At 29.4% G+C, this 16115-nt stretch overlaps 1 protein-coding gene across 1 annotated transcript in view; it reads left to right on the forward strand.

The window, feature by feature from the left end:
- Positions 1 to 16115, forward strand: part of LOC118205448 (vacuolar protein sorting-associated protein 26C) — a 29117-nt gene that overhangs the window by 9008 nt on the left and 3994 nt on the right. The window contains exons 4-8 of the mRNA XM_085819445.1: positions 1176 to 1256; positions 1903 to 1977; positions 5323 to 5403; positions 14295 to 14391; positions 14476 to 14601. Of these exons, the coding sequence (XP_085675571.1) occupies positions 1176 to 1256; positions 1903 to 1977; positions 5323 to 5403; positions 14295 to 14391; positions 14476 to 14601 (460 nt within the window). The remainder of the gene's footprint in view (positions 1 to 1175; positions 1257 to 1902; positions 1978 to 5322; positions 5404 to 14294; positions 14392 to 14475; positions 14602 to 16115) is intronic.

The following is a 16115-nucleotide window of genomic DNA, read 5'->3' on the forward strand; positions in this document are numbered from 1 at the left end:
GCCATGGGGCCATTGTTCTACTGGAATATTCTATTTCCAGTTAGTAAAACAGATGCCATATAAGGGGGCAACTAATCAGCCATTATGTTCAGATAGTTTACAGCATTCATGTCTGTTCTATCACAACTAAGGGTCCCAGAGCCACCAATGAGAACGTCACCCTAAGCATAATACCACCATCAACCAGTCTGTGTATGACCTGTTGCACAGGGAAGGAGAGCAACTGTTTGCCTGGAAAGTGGCATACCCTGACATGACCATCGATCTGATGAATATGAGAAACCACAATTCATCCGACCAGTCAACTGTCTTCCTCTTATCCACAGTTGAGTCTCGATGTTCCCAGGCCCACTGTAGTTGTAGTTAACTATAACACTTGGTCAACAGAGGCACATGAGTAGGACATCTGCTGCTCAATCCTATTTCCAACAGAGTCCTCTGAACTGTGTGTTCCAAAACACTTTCATTTGAACCTGCATTGTATTGGGCTGTCAGCTGAGCAACTGTCTGGCACCGATTTTGTTATACCAAGTGGGACAATCTCTAAAGTTCTTTTTCTTTGATGATGTATGAATGTCCAATACCCTGGCATCTACTGCTGGTTTCACTGTCATTTATCCACTTTGTATCTGCCATTGTTAGTATTTACTATTTACTAACAATCATGAACAACCTACCTGTCGGGCAATTTCAGGGATACACATTCTGAGTCTTTTGGCCATTACAATCTGCCCTCTATCAAATTCACTTAGATCAGCAGCCTTTTCCATTACTTGCAAAAGTGCAAGAATGATTTCTTACCTTCCCCAGCGGCATTTAAATACCGTTCCCATGTAATCACAGCTCTTCATGTCATCCAGACGAATTTATTAAAAAATGGGGGGGGGTAGTCGTAATGTTTTGGCTCATCAGTGTATATCAGTGTATATCAGTGACAATATCAGTGTATATCAGTCATCAGTGTATATCAGTGAAGGCAAATATCACATCAAAACTCTTTTGTTTTGGCAGTTAAAATCCATATGGTTGTATATTTTGCCTTGCAATTTCCATTAAACAGGCATTTCTGCATATTTTTAAATATGTTTTTTGTATTTTTAATGTAGTAATATGTGATAATTATTAACCAGTTTATCCATAGTTAAGTGCATCTAAGTTTTTCCTGTTTTTTGTAGTATTATTTGAAATGTGAAATGAAGAGATCTCTTCTTAACAAAGATTTGCAGAAAATAATGGAATTTATTGTTGAATATAAGGTAATTTTAATCAAATCTTCCGTAATTTTATTTGATACTGATATGGGATGAAATGTGTTATTGATTGCAATGTAACTGACATTTCTTTTATTCTGTTCTGTATTGATTTTTAATAAAATTTAATTGAACATATGGTATATTGTTTTTTTGTTATAAAACAAAAAAAAAAAAAAAAAAAAAACAGAAAGAAACAATGCTATTTTATTTAAAACTTCCTTTCACTAGATATTGTAAAATTTTTAAGCAAAATGTAGTAAATCTTTGTGTAGATTGTAATGTAAAAATGTCGATGTATTAAATCTTTGTCTTAATTAAATTTTATTTCAATATAATAAAGAACCCTTGCAAACATGACAGCTTTTTTCCACTCTGTCAGGTTGCTAAAGAAAAGGAAGAGTTTTTTTTTTCCACTTTATAAAACATAATTGCTAATTTGCATTCTGTTACTTCAGAATCTTTTCTCTGTGTGAATTTATAAAATATGTAATTTGGAGTAAGGATTTTCAGTTTTCAAAATAAGATTGTAGCATATGAAGGGTAGTCCAAAAATAATCGGGATTCATAGTGACTTCTTAAAATTTCTGCTTTGCTGATCTCTAATAATACTTATTTTCAATGACAGTGTTGTTTTCTGTTCACATTTTAGAATCAAAAAGTTGATTCCAAGGCAGTGCCTGTGAACTTCAGTATTACTCCAGAATCATTACAAAATGTCCGAAATGTAAGTAATTATTGTATATGTATGCTGTTTAGTTTTTATATGTTTATTAATCCAGAAGAAAAGATACATAAAAATGATAAGTTTAACAAAACTGTTTACTTTCTTAACAGCATTTTTGTTGTATGCCAAATTTTTAGTGGCATATGAAAAATGTTTTTGGTATCTGCTGCAAAATGGATTTGAAAAAATTTCCATTATGTAATACTATTCCATTTATGTGTGATAATGAGCCTGTGCAGTAAATAAATAAAATAAATTAAGTAATAAATAAAAGTACTTTATTAATTGAACTTTCTTAAATACAAAAATTAAAAAAAAATATGACCCCCAAAATTTTTGTTGTTGCATTTTATTTTCATAAGTTCTGTTTCTTGAAATATTAATAAAAAATAATAATAAAACCTTTTTCCCCTTTGAATACATGAAGTGTTAATAGAAAAAAATATAGTAATAAAGTTTTACAAGTTATTGAGTAAAGTATAATTGAATAAATCAGAATATGATATCTCTAATATAATCCCTCTGAATGAGTTGTCCTAAATATTTTTTTTTTAAATGAGTCTGTAGTTTATCACGCGACTTTTGACAATGTTTGAGTCATAACTGAAGATTTTCTCAGTCAATTATGTCAAGATAAGGCCTTCGTACGCTATCCTGTGAAAACATAGACAGTGTAAGCAGCATGAGATCATCGTGGATTGATTGGGAGTACAGCCCGACTGGATATTTTAAAAATCATGCTAATAATTTAACCCATAATTTTTTAAAGGACAAAAGAATTTTTACTTTTAGTTTATTTTATTCATTTATTATTTTTAATTATTTTATTTTTAATATGTGTTTTTTATTTATTATCATGCATGTATGTAAATTAATATTTTTATAATAATTTTGCAAACATTATACAGTTAAAAAGAAGTAAAACATTTTTATTTCTCTAAAACAAATAATGAAATAACTTTTTATTTAAATTTTATTGTATATTATTCATTTATTTATCTATTTATCTGTTTTAAAATTAAACTGTGAAGTTATTTATTTATTTATTTTTTGGTTGTTACACACAACTGATTTTTATTTCAACTAGAAAATAAGTAGTGAAATATGTTGTTATTTACACAGATGCAAACTAAATATATAATTTTGTTTTCATTTCCACTGTACAAAAATTAAACAAGGACATTATATTTTTTATTTGCGTGAAATAAAATTCATAACTTACTTCTTCACGTTCAGAAGTAATTTAAATCAATGGTTCCAAATCTATGCACAGAGTTCGTAGGCTGTGCCAGGAAAATAAAAATAAAATAGAGTAAAATAAAAGCTGGATTTTTTTTTTTTTTTTTTTTTTTTTGCCACCCAATGGCAGGCCCAAACAGTCCACAGACGTTGGCCACTACTAAGGACAGAAGTGGTGGTCACTTTATTATGGAGGCACCTAATAGGTGGGCCACATTTGCCTCCTAGGAGGGGACACACAAATACAACTATGTCTCTTTCTAGGTTTAGTTGGCTCCTCTAACCACTATACCATCTGGGCAGCAGCTGAATGAAATTAAGCATTAAGAAACAAACAAGAAAAAAAAAAAAAAAAAAAAAAAAAAAAAATTTAAAATCAGGAATTTCGAAATTATGTTTTTAATGTGGAAATTCTTCAGGTTATGTTTTGTGTCTTCTCTAACAGATGATATTTGGCATCTACATATTCGAGAAATGTTTTGACCCTTCAATAATTCTTAAAACCCTTTTAAGGCTTCACAAAACTTAGCTCCATATAAGTAAAAATGGCCATGCAAATGGATAAATACAGATTTAGATAGTGAATAGTCAAAATGATAATAACATTGTGATTTCTTAGTAATCCTTCCACAATTTTTTTTTGTGCATTTTATTTCTTTTTTGAGGCTTAGTCATATAATGAGTCAATGTTCATTATTAAAAATGAAAATAAAAATTGTATAAAGTCCATAACCTCTTAAAAATAGATTTTGTATGTTAAAGTGCAAAGAATATGGAAAGCCACCATGAGTTCCTCTTGCTGCACGTTGAAGTAAAGCATTTTTCTCAAGGAAAATAGTTGGTATATTTGATAAAACTGTACAATCAAAATAAACAATTTAGAAATTATATTTTGAACATGGAAATTTCTCTATGTTTAATTTTGTGTCTTCTCTAACAGATGATACTTGGATCATTCGCTGTAACTACACATTCATTAATCTTCTCACTCATTCTGGAATTTTCAAGAATTCCTGGAATCCCCTTGATGTTTCTCAAAGCTCAGCTTCATATAAATAAAGATGGCTAGTTGGGTTACTTCACAGTGAATATACATAGCAATGATCTTGTGATTTCTTAGTGATCTTCCACAAGTTTTTTGTACATTTAATTTCTTTATGAGATTTAGTTGCATAGCAAGTTAGTGTTCAGTAATAAAGGTGATAGTAAAAATAATGAACTGTATAAAATTTTGAACTCTTAAATTGCAATACTGTGACATGCAACTGGTTAAGCATTCCAACCTATGTGCACAAAGCATATATGAGTAATACCATTTGCATAGTGTATGAATTGGAAGATTACACAGTGGATTTCTCATTTCAAAATCGCATTTGAATGCTAGTTATTTGTGTTAAGCTCTTTGTATGTTTCATGCAAGAACGAGAAACTCGTACTAGCACATTTCAGAGTTTGTTCATAGCAGGATCGTAGCCTGTTGGGACTGCAATTTATTGTTCCATGACACTGCTGCTCATATTGTTTGGGATCATATGACTGTGAGGTGGTATAGAATCCATAGGTCCAGGAGGGCCATACTGAATGCCATGCTAGATCTCAGTGGCCCCGAGCCATTAATGCTCAAGTGGTTATCTTGTTATGTACGAGTTAAGAACTATTGTCATCTTACACATGAACCAAGTCAAGAACTTGATTCATGTGTAAGATGACAATGCTGTGAATGCTGTGATACTATTCTTAGGCATCACTAACTTGCATAATATAGAATTGGTCTAAAGGGCTCTGCGAAAAGAGTTGATTCTAAAAAAGGATCTGTGAGTGAAAAAGTTTGAGAACTGCTGATTTTAATTAATTACCTTAATTAAATAATATCTTAAAAATGTGCTCTGTACTATATTATATTTTCATATTATAAGCAAAAAAATTTAAATTGTTAGTAAATTAAGAAAATTAATTGTACCTTGTGTAGAAAAAAGAATAAGTAATTTGAATGACTGGAGTTTTGGATATCTAGAGTTTTGATAACTGGAGGTTTGTTACATAGATTTTTGTGTATCAGTACTATATTAATTATAATAATAACTATACCATTATATTTTATTATAGAGAAAAAATATGCCTAATTTTGTAATCAAGGGAAGAATAGACTCAACAGTGTGCAACATTATGCAGCCATTTACTGGAGAGGTTTGTATTTTTTATATGCAAAGCTTAAATTAACTTTTTAACTATAATTAAGTCACAAAATAGCATCTGCAAGAACATTAATTCTTCATTCAATATTTCATTTGATTGTCATGTTATGCATAAATATTTTGGTGCTTTCCCATTGAAGCCATACCACATGTTTTGGGCGCAGTATTGTTTGTTTATTATTCTTCATGCTTTTGACTCAATAGGCCCTGATATGGATTTATTTGGAGCAAAGAATATTCTCTAAGTTCATGACAAAATCCTTGAGAACTCTACTGTGAGAGAAAAGCATGTACTACATTATTATCCCCTTCCCGAATATGTTTTTATGAATTCCTACAATTTTGTTTCATTCATTGATTTTAACATTAGGAATGAAATAACAAGGATTTGCTACATACCTCTTTTATATAATTATTATAAAATTATTCTAATTAAGCAATATGTGGTGATTCATTTGAAGCAAGTTTTTGTTTGCAAAAATTAATGTTGTTAACTCCTGATGTCACAAGCTTATGAATCATACAACAGTAATGAAAAATATGCACGAGTTCATAAATCATGCTCAGACATCTTTTTCTTCCTGACTTGAGAGAATGCTATTAACCATTTCATCTTCAAGCCACATTTAAATTTCATGAGGTGGTTATTCAAACACAGTCTTTCTTCTTCTCTTTCTTGGGAAAAAAACAAAACAAAACAAAACAAAAAACAAAAAAACATAATTACTACTTTATCTTTTGGCATATCTCAAGTCACAAAATCCATTGCAATTAAAAAAAATTTTGATTGGATGAAAAACATGGTTGTGCAAATGATGGTTATAAAGAAAGTTATTGTAAAAAAAAAAAAAAAAAAAGAGCCAAACCAAATTGGCAATGCATGATATCGAGAAAACATCCCAAAAATATGCTAAGTGGATGGCTTTAATGGAAACATACCAACATTTTATTCACATTATTATTTGGCTGAATTGTATTTTTATGTCTGTTACCATGTATACGAGCCAGTTTCCTTTAGGCAGATAGCCATCCCTCCCTTTAGGCAGATAGAACTTGAATGCTTCGCCGTAATTAAGTAAACCAAACCAATTATGTATGTTACATGATTTACTAATTGAGGAACTCACTTGCCAAATAAATTAATTCCATAAAACAGAAAATGAAAAAATTCATAAAATAATACACAGTTAAGACACAATAACACAACAAATAAATACTAATTCAGAAGTCAAACAACAAAAATCAGCGTTATATTTTCAAAATTTTCTCGGTATTAAGCATTGCCAATTTTGAAAATATAACACTGATTTTTGTTGTTTGACTTCTGAATTAATAATACACAGTGTTTTTAAAAATTCTTAAAATATGAGTTTAAATAAATATTATAGAATATGTTATACCATAGATGTAATTTTTATCTAGTTACGTTTAAGTTGCAAAAGATAAAGTATTTTTAGAAAAATTATTTTAATTATTATGATTTCTGTGTGACTAAGGGAGTTAATCAATTTGGCAAGTGGAAAAAAAAAATAACTTCAAATTATTTTTTATTTCAGAAAAACTTTATTATCGTAATTACAAATGATTAATGGTTATTCACTTACCATTGCAATAATTGGCATAAGCTTGTTTAAATTGATTTAATACCAATAAAATGATGTCTTCTTTAAAAATTGCATTTGAAGTTCTATCATGTTGATGATATGATTTGATTCATGTTTAAGTTTTTATAGTGATCAAATTTAAGAGAAGAAACAAATTTCTGTTGAACAGCACTTTGGTAACTTTTTTATAGATAAACCTCTTGACCTTTTTTAAAAAGGGAATTTTTCAGCTGCTGGAGAGATGGCAAAAGTTATAGAACCAAATGGTGGTGTAATTCAGTGAATTTTTCATATCTTATTATACTGCTGTTATTTGGAATTGAACATAAAAAATGTAGAACTTTATGGATGACCCATTCTTTATTAAATGAATTATTATCAGCATGGGTTACATCTTGTATAGATAGCATAGTTTTACTTGTGTGTATAAAATTTTGATAAAGTTAATAGAAATGCAGTCAACTCCTGATTAATTGGGGTAATGTCCATGGTTAACTTAACAATCCTAGTTAATCCTAGGTTAAAGAGGCGGGGGACACATGGAGAAGCACTTGTATTTTTTAGCAGTTTAATTTTGAGAGCAAGGTCATTTAACTAAACTGATACAGAAAACAGAAACAAACAAATGCTGCTAAATAACACAAAAGTAACATCATTAGAAATGAAAAAACTAAATCAATAATAACTGGTTACTATTTAAAGGACAGTATTGGCAAGAGAACTCGAACAGTGTTATTGAATTCAAACTGACATAAAAAATTGATTAGAACATTTTGCTTTCTGGCAGAGGCCAATTGAAAGACTTAATTTCTTAGACACAATAACATGCCGAATAAATACTAATTCAGAAGTCAAACAACAAAAATCAGCGTTATACCTACAAAAATTTTTCACAGGACTAGTTTCGATGGTTTTACCGAACCATCATCTTCAGCTGCAAAACCGCAAATGAACAAGATAGGAAATAATGTTTAGATAAGATAAGAAAGCCTGGACAAGAATAAGCAAGTGGCGCCATCTGTTGGCGAAACCAGAACTAAAACATAATTTCTCTAAAAGCCGAAGGCAAATTTGGATTAGAATTAGGATCGTTAACTAGAACAGAAAGATTTTTATGAATGTGAAATGCCTCTAGAAAATCCAGTTCTCCAAGGGAAGATGTTTTTTGAATAATTTTGGCAGCAGAAAAATTGAAAGTGTGATTTTCGGACCAACAATGTTGAGCAACAGAAGACTTCTGTGTTTCCTTTTTTCTAACATATGCCTCATGTTCTTTGACGCGAAATTTTAAGGCTCTCTTAGTTTGGCCAATGTAAATTAAACCACACTGGCAAGGAATCCTATAAATACCCCAGGAATTCATATCCGGAATGGGGTCCTTGAGTATAGAAGTTGGAATTTTATTGATGGGAGAATAAACAACCCGAAAGTTAAATTTCTGCAAAATATGTGCAACTTTATAGCTAATTGATGGAAAGAAGGGAATGACAACAGAATTTTTATAATCTCCTAAAATAAGAGTGTGGCTTTTAGTGTGTTGAGATGAGAATTTTTTAACTGCTTGATTAATAATGTTGGGTGAAAAGCCCCTGTCAATAGCTATTGCTTTTAAATAATTTAGTTCTTCATCAAGGGCTAGTTTGGAGGAGCAAACTTGAAGAGCACGGAAAACATAGGAATAAAATGAAGCTAACTTTTGTTTAGTCGGATGACATGATTTAAAGTGTGGTGGAAGGCAAACCGATGAAGGTTTACGGTAAACTGTAGTACTGAAGTTGGATGTGTTACGTGTGACCAGAATGTCGAGAAACGGAAGAGAATTGCAAGTCTCAAGTTCAAAAGTGAACTGAATAGCAGGATCAATAGAATTCATTGTTGAAAGAACTTTATTTAAATCATCTTTATTACCTTCTATAAAGTATTTCTATAAAGTTGCACATATTTTGCAGAAATTTAACTTTCGGGTTGTTTATTCTCCCATCAATAAAATTCCAACTTCTATACTCAAGGACCCCATTCCGGATATGAATTCCTGGGGTATTTATAGGATTCCTTGCCAGTGTGGTTTAATTTACATTGGCCAAACTAAGAGAGCCTTAAAATTTCGCGTCAAAGAACATGAGGCATATGTTAGAAAAAAGGAAACACAGAAGTTTTCTGTTGCTCAACATTGTTGGTCCGAAAATCACACTTTCAATTTTTCTACTGCCAAAATTATTCAAAACCATCTTCCATTGGAGAACTGGATTTTCTAGAGGCATTTCACATTCATAAAAATCTTTCTGTTCTAGTTAACGATCCTAATTCCAATCCAAATTTGCCTTCGGCTTTTAGAGAAATTATGTTTTAGTTCTGGTTTTGCCAACAGATGGCGCCACTTGCTTATTCTTGTCCGGGCTTTCTTATCTTATCTAATCATTATTTCCTATCTTGTTCATTTGCTGTTTTGCAGCTGAAGATGATGGTTCGGTAAAACCATCGAAACTAGTCCTGTGAAAAATTTTTGTAGGTATAACGCTGATTTTTGTTGTTTGACTTCTGAACTTAATTTCTTATTATTGTTTCTATCCCATGCATTCCCTCCCTCCTTTGTGTTTTTCATAGGTTATTTTGTTTTATGCTGATAGTTTCTGATAGTAATTTTCTTATCATTCTGTCATAAACAAATGTAATTTTTTAAAGGGTTTAGTTAACCAGCTAACCAGTTATTTCACCCATAATTAATCAGGAGTTAACTGTCAAGAAAATATTCATTATCATATAAGTAGACACTGGCACTTATAATACAGAGTTTTCTTAAAAATATTGTTGAACTTTAATAATTTGCAGATAAACTCAATATAATATATTATATATTAATTTTTATTAAAATGTACAGAATCTGTCAGTTTGTTGCAACAATTCACAAATGTTCTCTTTGTCTATGCCAGTAATATCAGGGCTGATATCTATCCAGTTATACAGTTTCTGCCAAATCTGACTTGAGGCATCTCAGACAAATACCACAGCAGCTGCAGTTTTATGTAGTGTATTTTAGCCATGTTTAAAAATTTTTGCGTACTGTAGATTCTGGTATTTGAAATTCAAAACTCTTTTTCATCATTGGTTTACCTGGATTTTACTAGAAAGTTTCTTATAAATATATCTAGTTTATTCTTTATTAAACAGATCACCCAGAATTTTTACCTCTACATGAGCTGTAAAAATTTTCAATTTCTTATAGCAGTCTTCAATAGATTTTCGGTTTGGAGATAGTTTTCTGAAGTGTGATGGAAATTGAGCTGAATAGCTGTCTGCTGAATTCTAAAATTCATAATGCCATTTTTATTGTAGATGTACTTATTTTATATCTGAATCATATGATATGCGATTAACTATCTCAGTACACAGATTAATTGTTTTAGTATAAACTGGCAGCTAGGGGCCACATGAGGTCACTAAAGCAATTTTATGCATCCCCTGAAGACATTTCACTTATGTATTTGTTGCAAAGATTTCAAGATATTAGTTATTTGAAGTCCAAGTTCATGTTATTTTCATAATTATTAAAAACAGATGTGAATAATTCACTAGAAGATCTATAATTAGAGCTAATTAATTTACAGTGTGATATAAATCTTATTCAAAGATTTGAAGATACTTATTTATTAAATTGTTGTTAAAGAATTTGTCAGTGAGTAAATAAGCTCAGTTACTAATTTTAATAATAATTGCTTTGTTTGGAAATATATTTATATACAAACAGCTCTTTTCGCACAATTGAAAATTAATAAGAAAAAAACCCGATTGACTGATGACTGTCTACAATCTGTGATGAAGATTACTTGTAATAATTTGTCTTTATTTTTATCATTTATAATAATTTGTATTTATTATTATATCCTAGTTATCTACAAACTTTATCTTAATTGAAGTGCCATCATGTGTCAAGCTGCAGCAATAAATAAAAAAGTTTATGATAATTTATTTACATACAAACATATGCATTGGAAAATTTAACAAATAAAAGAAAGAGGCTAGGTTGTTATTATTTATTCTCCAGTTTTGTCCTATGTAGTAAATTTTATCTGAAAATTTAAGAGTATTTTCATAATTAAAGTTATTGAATCATTAGTTATTTAATCATGTTAGAATTATTTAGGAAAACAGTCTATCTAAGAATTGAATATTTAGCTGTCAATATATTTGAATTACAAAGTATAACCAACAAAATGTCTTACTGCTACCAAACTTTAGGTTTCAGATTGAAAATAAATACTTATTTGAATTTTTTCCCTTTGAGATATTGTTAGTATTGTTTATGTCTGTTTTAATAAATATTTAGTAAGCATAATTTAAATGTTATAAAAATGTTTTTTATTCATTGTATAAACATTTTAATTTTGTTAAAAAAAAAAAAAAACTTTTAGCCTGTTAAAAAAACTTTAGCTGTTTTTAGATTTTTCATTCAGCCCACATTCAGTTTGAATTTGAGACCACTGACCTACGTGGTAGTCTGGAATACAGGCAGGGCTGGATTTAGATTTGATAAGGTCCTAAGCTATTTGAGATATGGGGCCCGTTATAAGTCTGGTTATACTATATTTTAATACTTTTTAATACTATTTTATATTTAAATTTTTTTTGGGAGGGCATAGGCTATAGCTTGTGTAGCTTATATGTAAATCCTGCACTGAATTACAAGGATAAAACTTTTTACCTGCATACTTTATAACCCTTTAGATTTCATTATCTTTTAATGTATTTTTATTACACGTTATTGCATTAGTGATCTTTTGTAATACTTGAATCTTTTTTCTGAATTTTTTTTTTGAATAACCCTATACAGTTGAAATATCAAGAACTGTAACATACTTTAGTTCATAAAATTGTTTCAGAACAAAGAACAAAGTAAGATGGATTAACTAAACTCTGCATTTTCCAAAAAACTTGAAAATGTTTATATGAATAATTGTAGGCTAGCTCAGTTTCATCCTCATTCACAATCTAGTGTCCATTTAAGTTTTTATTATTGTGCAGCTTTTTATATCTTGTCATCGTCACATCAGTTGCTGCATTTGGATTTTCAGCATTGATGTCAACAATAACATAACTAGTCAAATGTACTTTTTGTGTGAGAGAATGAGCAGAATACAAACAGCAGGTTGTTTGACAATAACCCTTACTCATGAAGGCCTTCAAGAAACAGTAACTTTTGAAATTAAGGTCCAATGATAGCAGAGAGTGCTATGCAACTATAGCAGTCCTCTGGTGTTTGGCTGAAAAAGTGAGATAAATACCTACATATATGGCTCTGATTAAGTATTTGACACCTGTACTATTGTATTATTATTTGATATAGACTTTTCAGATTTGGTTCAGAATTTTTTAAAGAAATTTAAAAAAAAATTCTAATAGGATTTGTTAAGATTTTTTTATGCTCTTGTTGGACTCACAGTTTACTAGTTTGCTCTTACACTCATAACTTTTTTTTTTTTTTTATCTTTTTAACTTTATTATTAAACGTGGCTTTCTTCACACTAACCTTACATAAAATTCAACAGTAAAATCACAAAATTTTTAACAGCAGCATATTTTTAGAATTCTCAATAGCATTAAGTGTTGCCATACATTTTTCTGTTTTTTCACTTTTTTTCTCTATTTATCTTATCAATGTTCAGTTTATTAACAAAATGACATGCCCAACTTTTTTTCTTTTTAACTTTTAATTAAGCATAACTTTCTTCACATTTATGTTTTTTAAACAGCAAGATCACAAAAGTTTTAAAAGTAGCATATGTATAGAATTCCTGATATATTATTTACTCTTGCCATTAATTTTTTTCAGTCTTTTTTCAGTTTATCATATCAGTGTCCAGTTTTCTTTGTAAGATGACTTGCACAACTTTTTTTTTGGATCTTTTTAACTATTTATTAAATGTCACTATCTTCACACATATGCCACATAACATTTAGCTGCAAAATCACAAAATATTTAAAAACACTATGCCGTCACTATTCCCGCTAGAGTTTTAAGTGTAGCATTACTGTTTTCTTTATATTTGTCATGTTATTTATGTAAAAATACTAGGTATTTGCACAGCCGGCCATCTGAAATAATTGTCATAAAAAAGGGAAAAATATGTAATGATTTTAATGAGCCCGGTTAATGTAATTTCTTAAAAATATTCAATATTTCTAATTAAAAATCTCATGATTTTTAAAGCATCTTAATTAAATCAATCAAATTAAAAAGTATAAAAATTTTTTTTTTTTTTTTTTTTTTTTTTTTTTTTTTTTTTTTTTGCTTTTAAATAGCTTATTTTATTACTGAATAATATATCAATTAAAACTCAAAGCTAAATATCTATCGCTTTACTGAAAGAAAGATAAAGTATTTTTTTCAGGCAATGGCAACACATTGCTTTTAAATGAAGTTTGCTGATTAAAATTGAAGGATAAATATCTTGCATTTTGTTGAAGGGCAAAAGTAGGTTCACTGGAGATAAAATTTGTTTTGTTTCAAATAGTGTTGCCACTGCTAGCTTTTAAACTGCTGAGTTTGTTAATAAAAAATTTATTAAAAGTCTTACAAAATATGAGATGAATTTTAAAAAAAATGCAAAATTCAAAGTTTGTGCTTCAAGGTGCATATGTTCAGTTTGAAGACTATGTGCATTTAAAATTTTGGTGGCTCATTTTTTTACAGTGCCAGGAACATACATATATACATACAGAGAACACATGGCAGTAACATTTGGTGGCAACATCTTTTTATTTGAAATGTGATATGGACACAAAAGTGATACAGATGCAAAAGTGATACAGACAATAAAGTGAAGTTCAGAACTAATAGCAAGCTAAAGAAAATGTCTATATTCTGTTAATTTTGATTAGCATTATAATTGACCTATATTTGAACATCTTGTGTACAAAGTAAATTGAAATTATAGACAAGAGTAGTAGATAATTGAAATTTTCTTTAAATACTCAAGGAAAATATATTTTGAATTGGATTTAAAATGTTTAGAAATTACCTTTCACTCCTCATTTTTCTAATATTTGTTCATCACAGAAGAAGCATATATTCCCAATTTAATACAAACAGAAATTTTTTCTCTAACTGTACCAGTATGTTTTAACTTGAATTTTTCTTGACATTTATTTTGAAAAATCCAAAAATCGATGTTGTTATATATTTATTTATGTGTGTCTGAAGTGCCAGTTTATAGTCAAACATAATACAATGCAATTAATTTTATGCATTTTGATATATCTACAACTTAAAATATCATTTCAGTTATGTATTGAAAAATGTGACTCACCTATTCGATCAGTTGAATTGCAGTTGGTCAGGGTGGAAACTTGTGGTTGTTCTGAAGGATATTCCAGAGATGGTATGCAGCATTTAATATCTATCTATATATATATTTTTTATAAAATAGCAAAAATTCATTGCTTATTTTGTACTTGTATTACAGCAACAGAAATACAGAACATACAAATTGGAGAAGGTGATGTTTGCAGAAATATTTTGATTCCAATCCATATGATATTTCCAAGGCTTTTTACATGCCCTACATTAGTGACAAATAACTTCAAAATTGGTATGTTTTGCTTGTCTTTCTATTTATTTATTTTCTCTTTACATTTTTTTGTGTGTTGTGCATCTGGTGATACTCTTAATTACTAATACTGATTATCAAATAGCATCTTTCTGCAAATCATAGTACTCTTCAATGCTGAATTTCTAGAATAAATTAACCTATCTGTTATTGCATTAGCTGGAAGGCAGACCTCATTTGCTTTACCATAATCTAAATAAAAATACTGCTTTAGATTGTAGGGCTAAAAATGCATTTTTATATTTATTTATGACACAATAGGAAATAATGCTAAAGAACGTTTCATAAAGTTGTGCATTCTTTAAAAATGCATTAAATCACTCAAATCTTCATAAAAAATAAAGTTTAATTTTGTTTCTCTCTTCTTTGCTTGAATAATTGGAAATGTCATCTGACATAGTCTATCTTTTTTTTCTCTTATAAGCAGCTACTCTAGTGGTGAAGTTTAATAATACTCATTCATAGATGTCTGTTATTCTGCCAATGGCATGTTGAATTTGTTCTAGTTTGAAAACTGTTTCTTGCTTGTTCATATGAACTTTTTATGTAGCCTAACTCATTAAAAGAAACTGCGAGTTATGAAATCATAAGACCTGACTGGTCTATCCTAGTCACAGTGAAGTGATCTTCTACCCAGTAAATATTTCATGAAACAAGATTATTTTCTTATGGGATGTGTAGCAGGTAGCTCAACAAATCTAGATAAATGAATATTTTGTTTGAAAAATTGTTAATCTGTTATTTTGTTAAAAATCTACTGGGCAGATCTTCTCTATTTCTGATTGTCTGCTAGTTAGTTATTGTGTCAATTGAATCTTATTTGGATGTATATGAAAATATTTTTGTCATTCATTGCACTGAGGATGTTGACATCTCCAACTGTTGCGAACAGTTGCGTCATCATTTTTGATGATAATTATCATAATCAAAGATTTAAACTTACTGTTGAGTATCTTGATAGTTATTTACAAGCAGAAAATTTATATTGCTTTTTATAATTTGAAATAATTGATTATGAAATGTTGCATCAAATATTATATTCACTTAACTACAAAGAATTGTTATTCAAGTTAAGCTTGTTTTTGATCATTTTTGGAAGATCATTTTTGGATAATTTATGTTGCATTATACTGAATTCTAAATTATAATGTATAGCTGTTAAATTACTATTTTTAGAATAATGATATGTTGTGTATAATGTGCAAAGCAGCTACTCTAGTGGTGAAGTTTAATAATACTCATTCATAGATGTCTGTTATTCTGCCAATGGCATGTTGAATTTGTTCTAGTTTGAAAACTGTTTCTTGCTTGTTCATATGAACTTTTTATGTAGCCTAACTCATTAAAAGAAACTGCGAGTTATGAAATCATAAGACCTGATTGGTCTATCCTAGTCACAGTGAAGTGATCTTCTACCCAGTAAATATTTCATGAAACAAGATTATTTTCTTGTGGGATGTGTGGCAGGTAGCTCAACAAATCTAGATAAATGAATA

The sequence above is a fragment of the Stegodyphus dumicola genome, chromosome 6 (genome assembly GCF_044657685.1).
Source record: "Stegodyphus dumicola isolate Sdum_Otavi_A_Nest chromosome 6, ASM4465768v1".
In the NCBI taxonomy this organism is placed as follows: Eukaryota; Metazoa; Arthropoda; class Arachnida; order Araneae; family Eresidae; genus Stegodyphus; species Stegodyphus dumicola.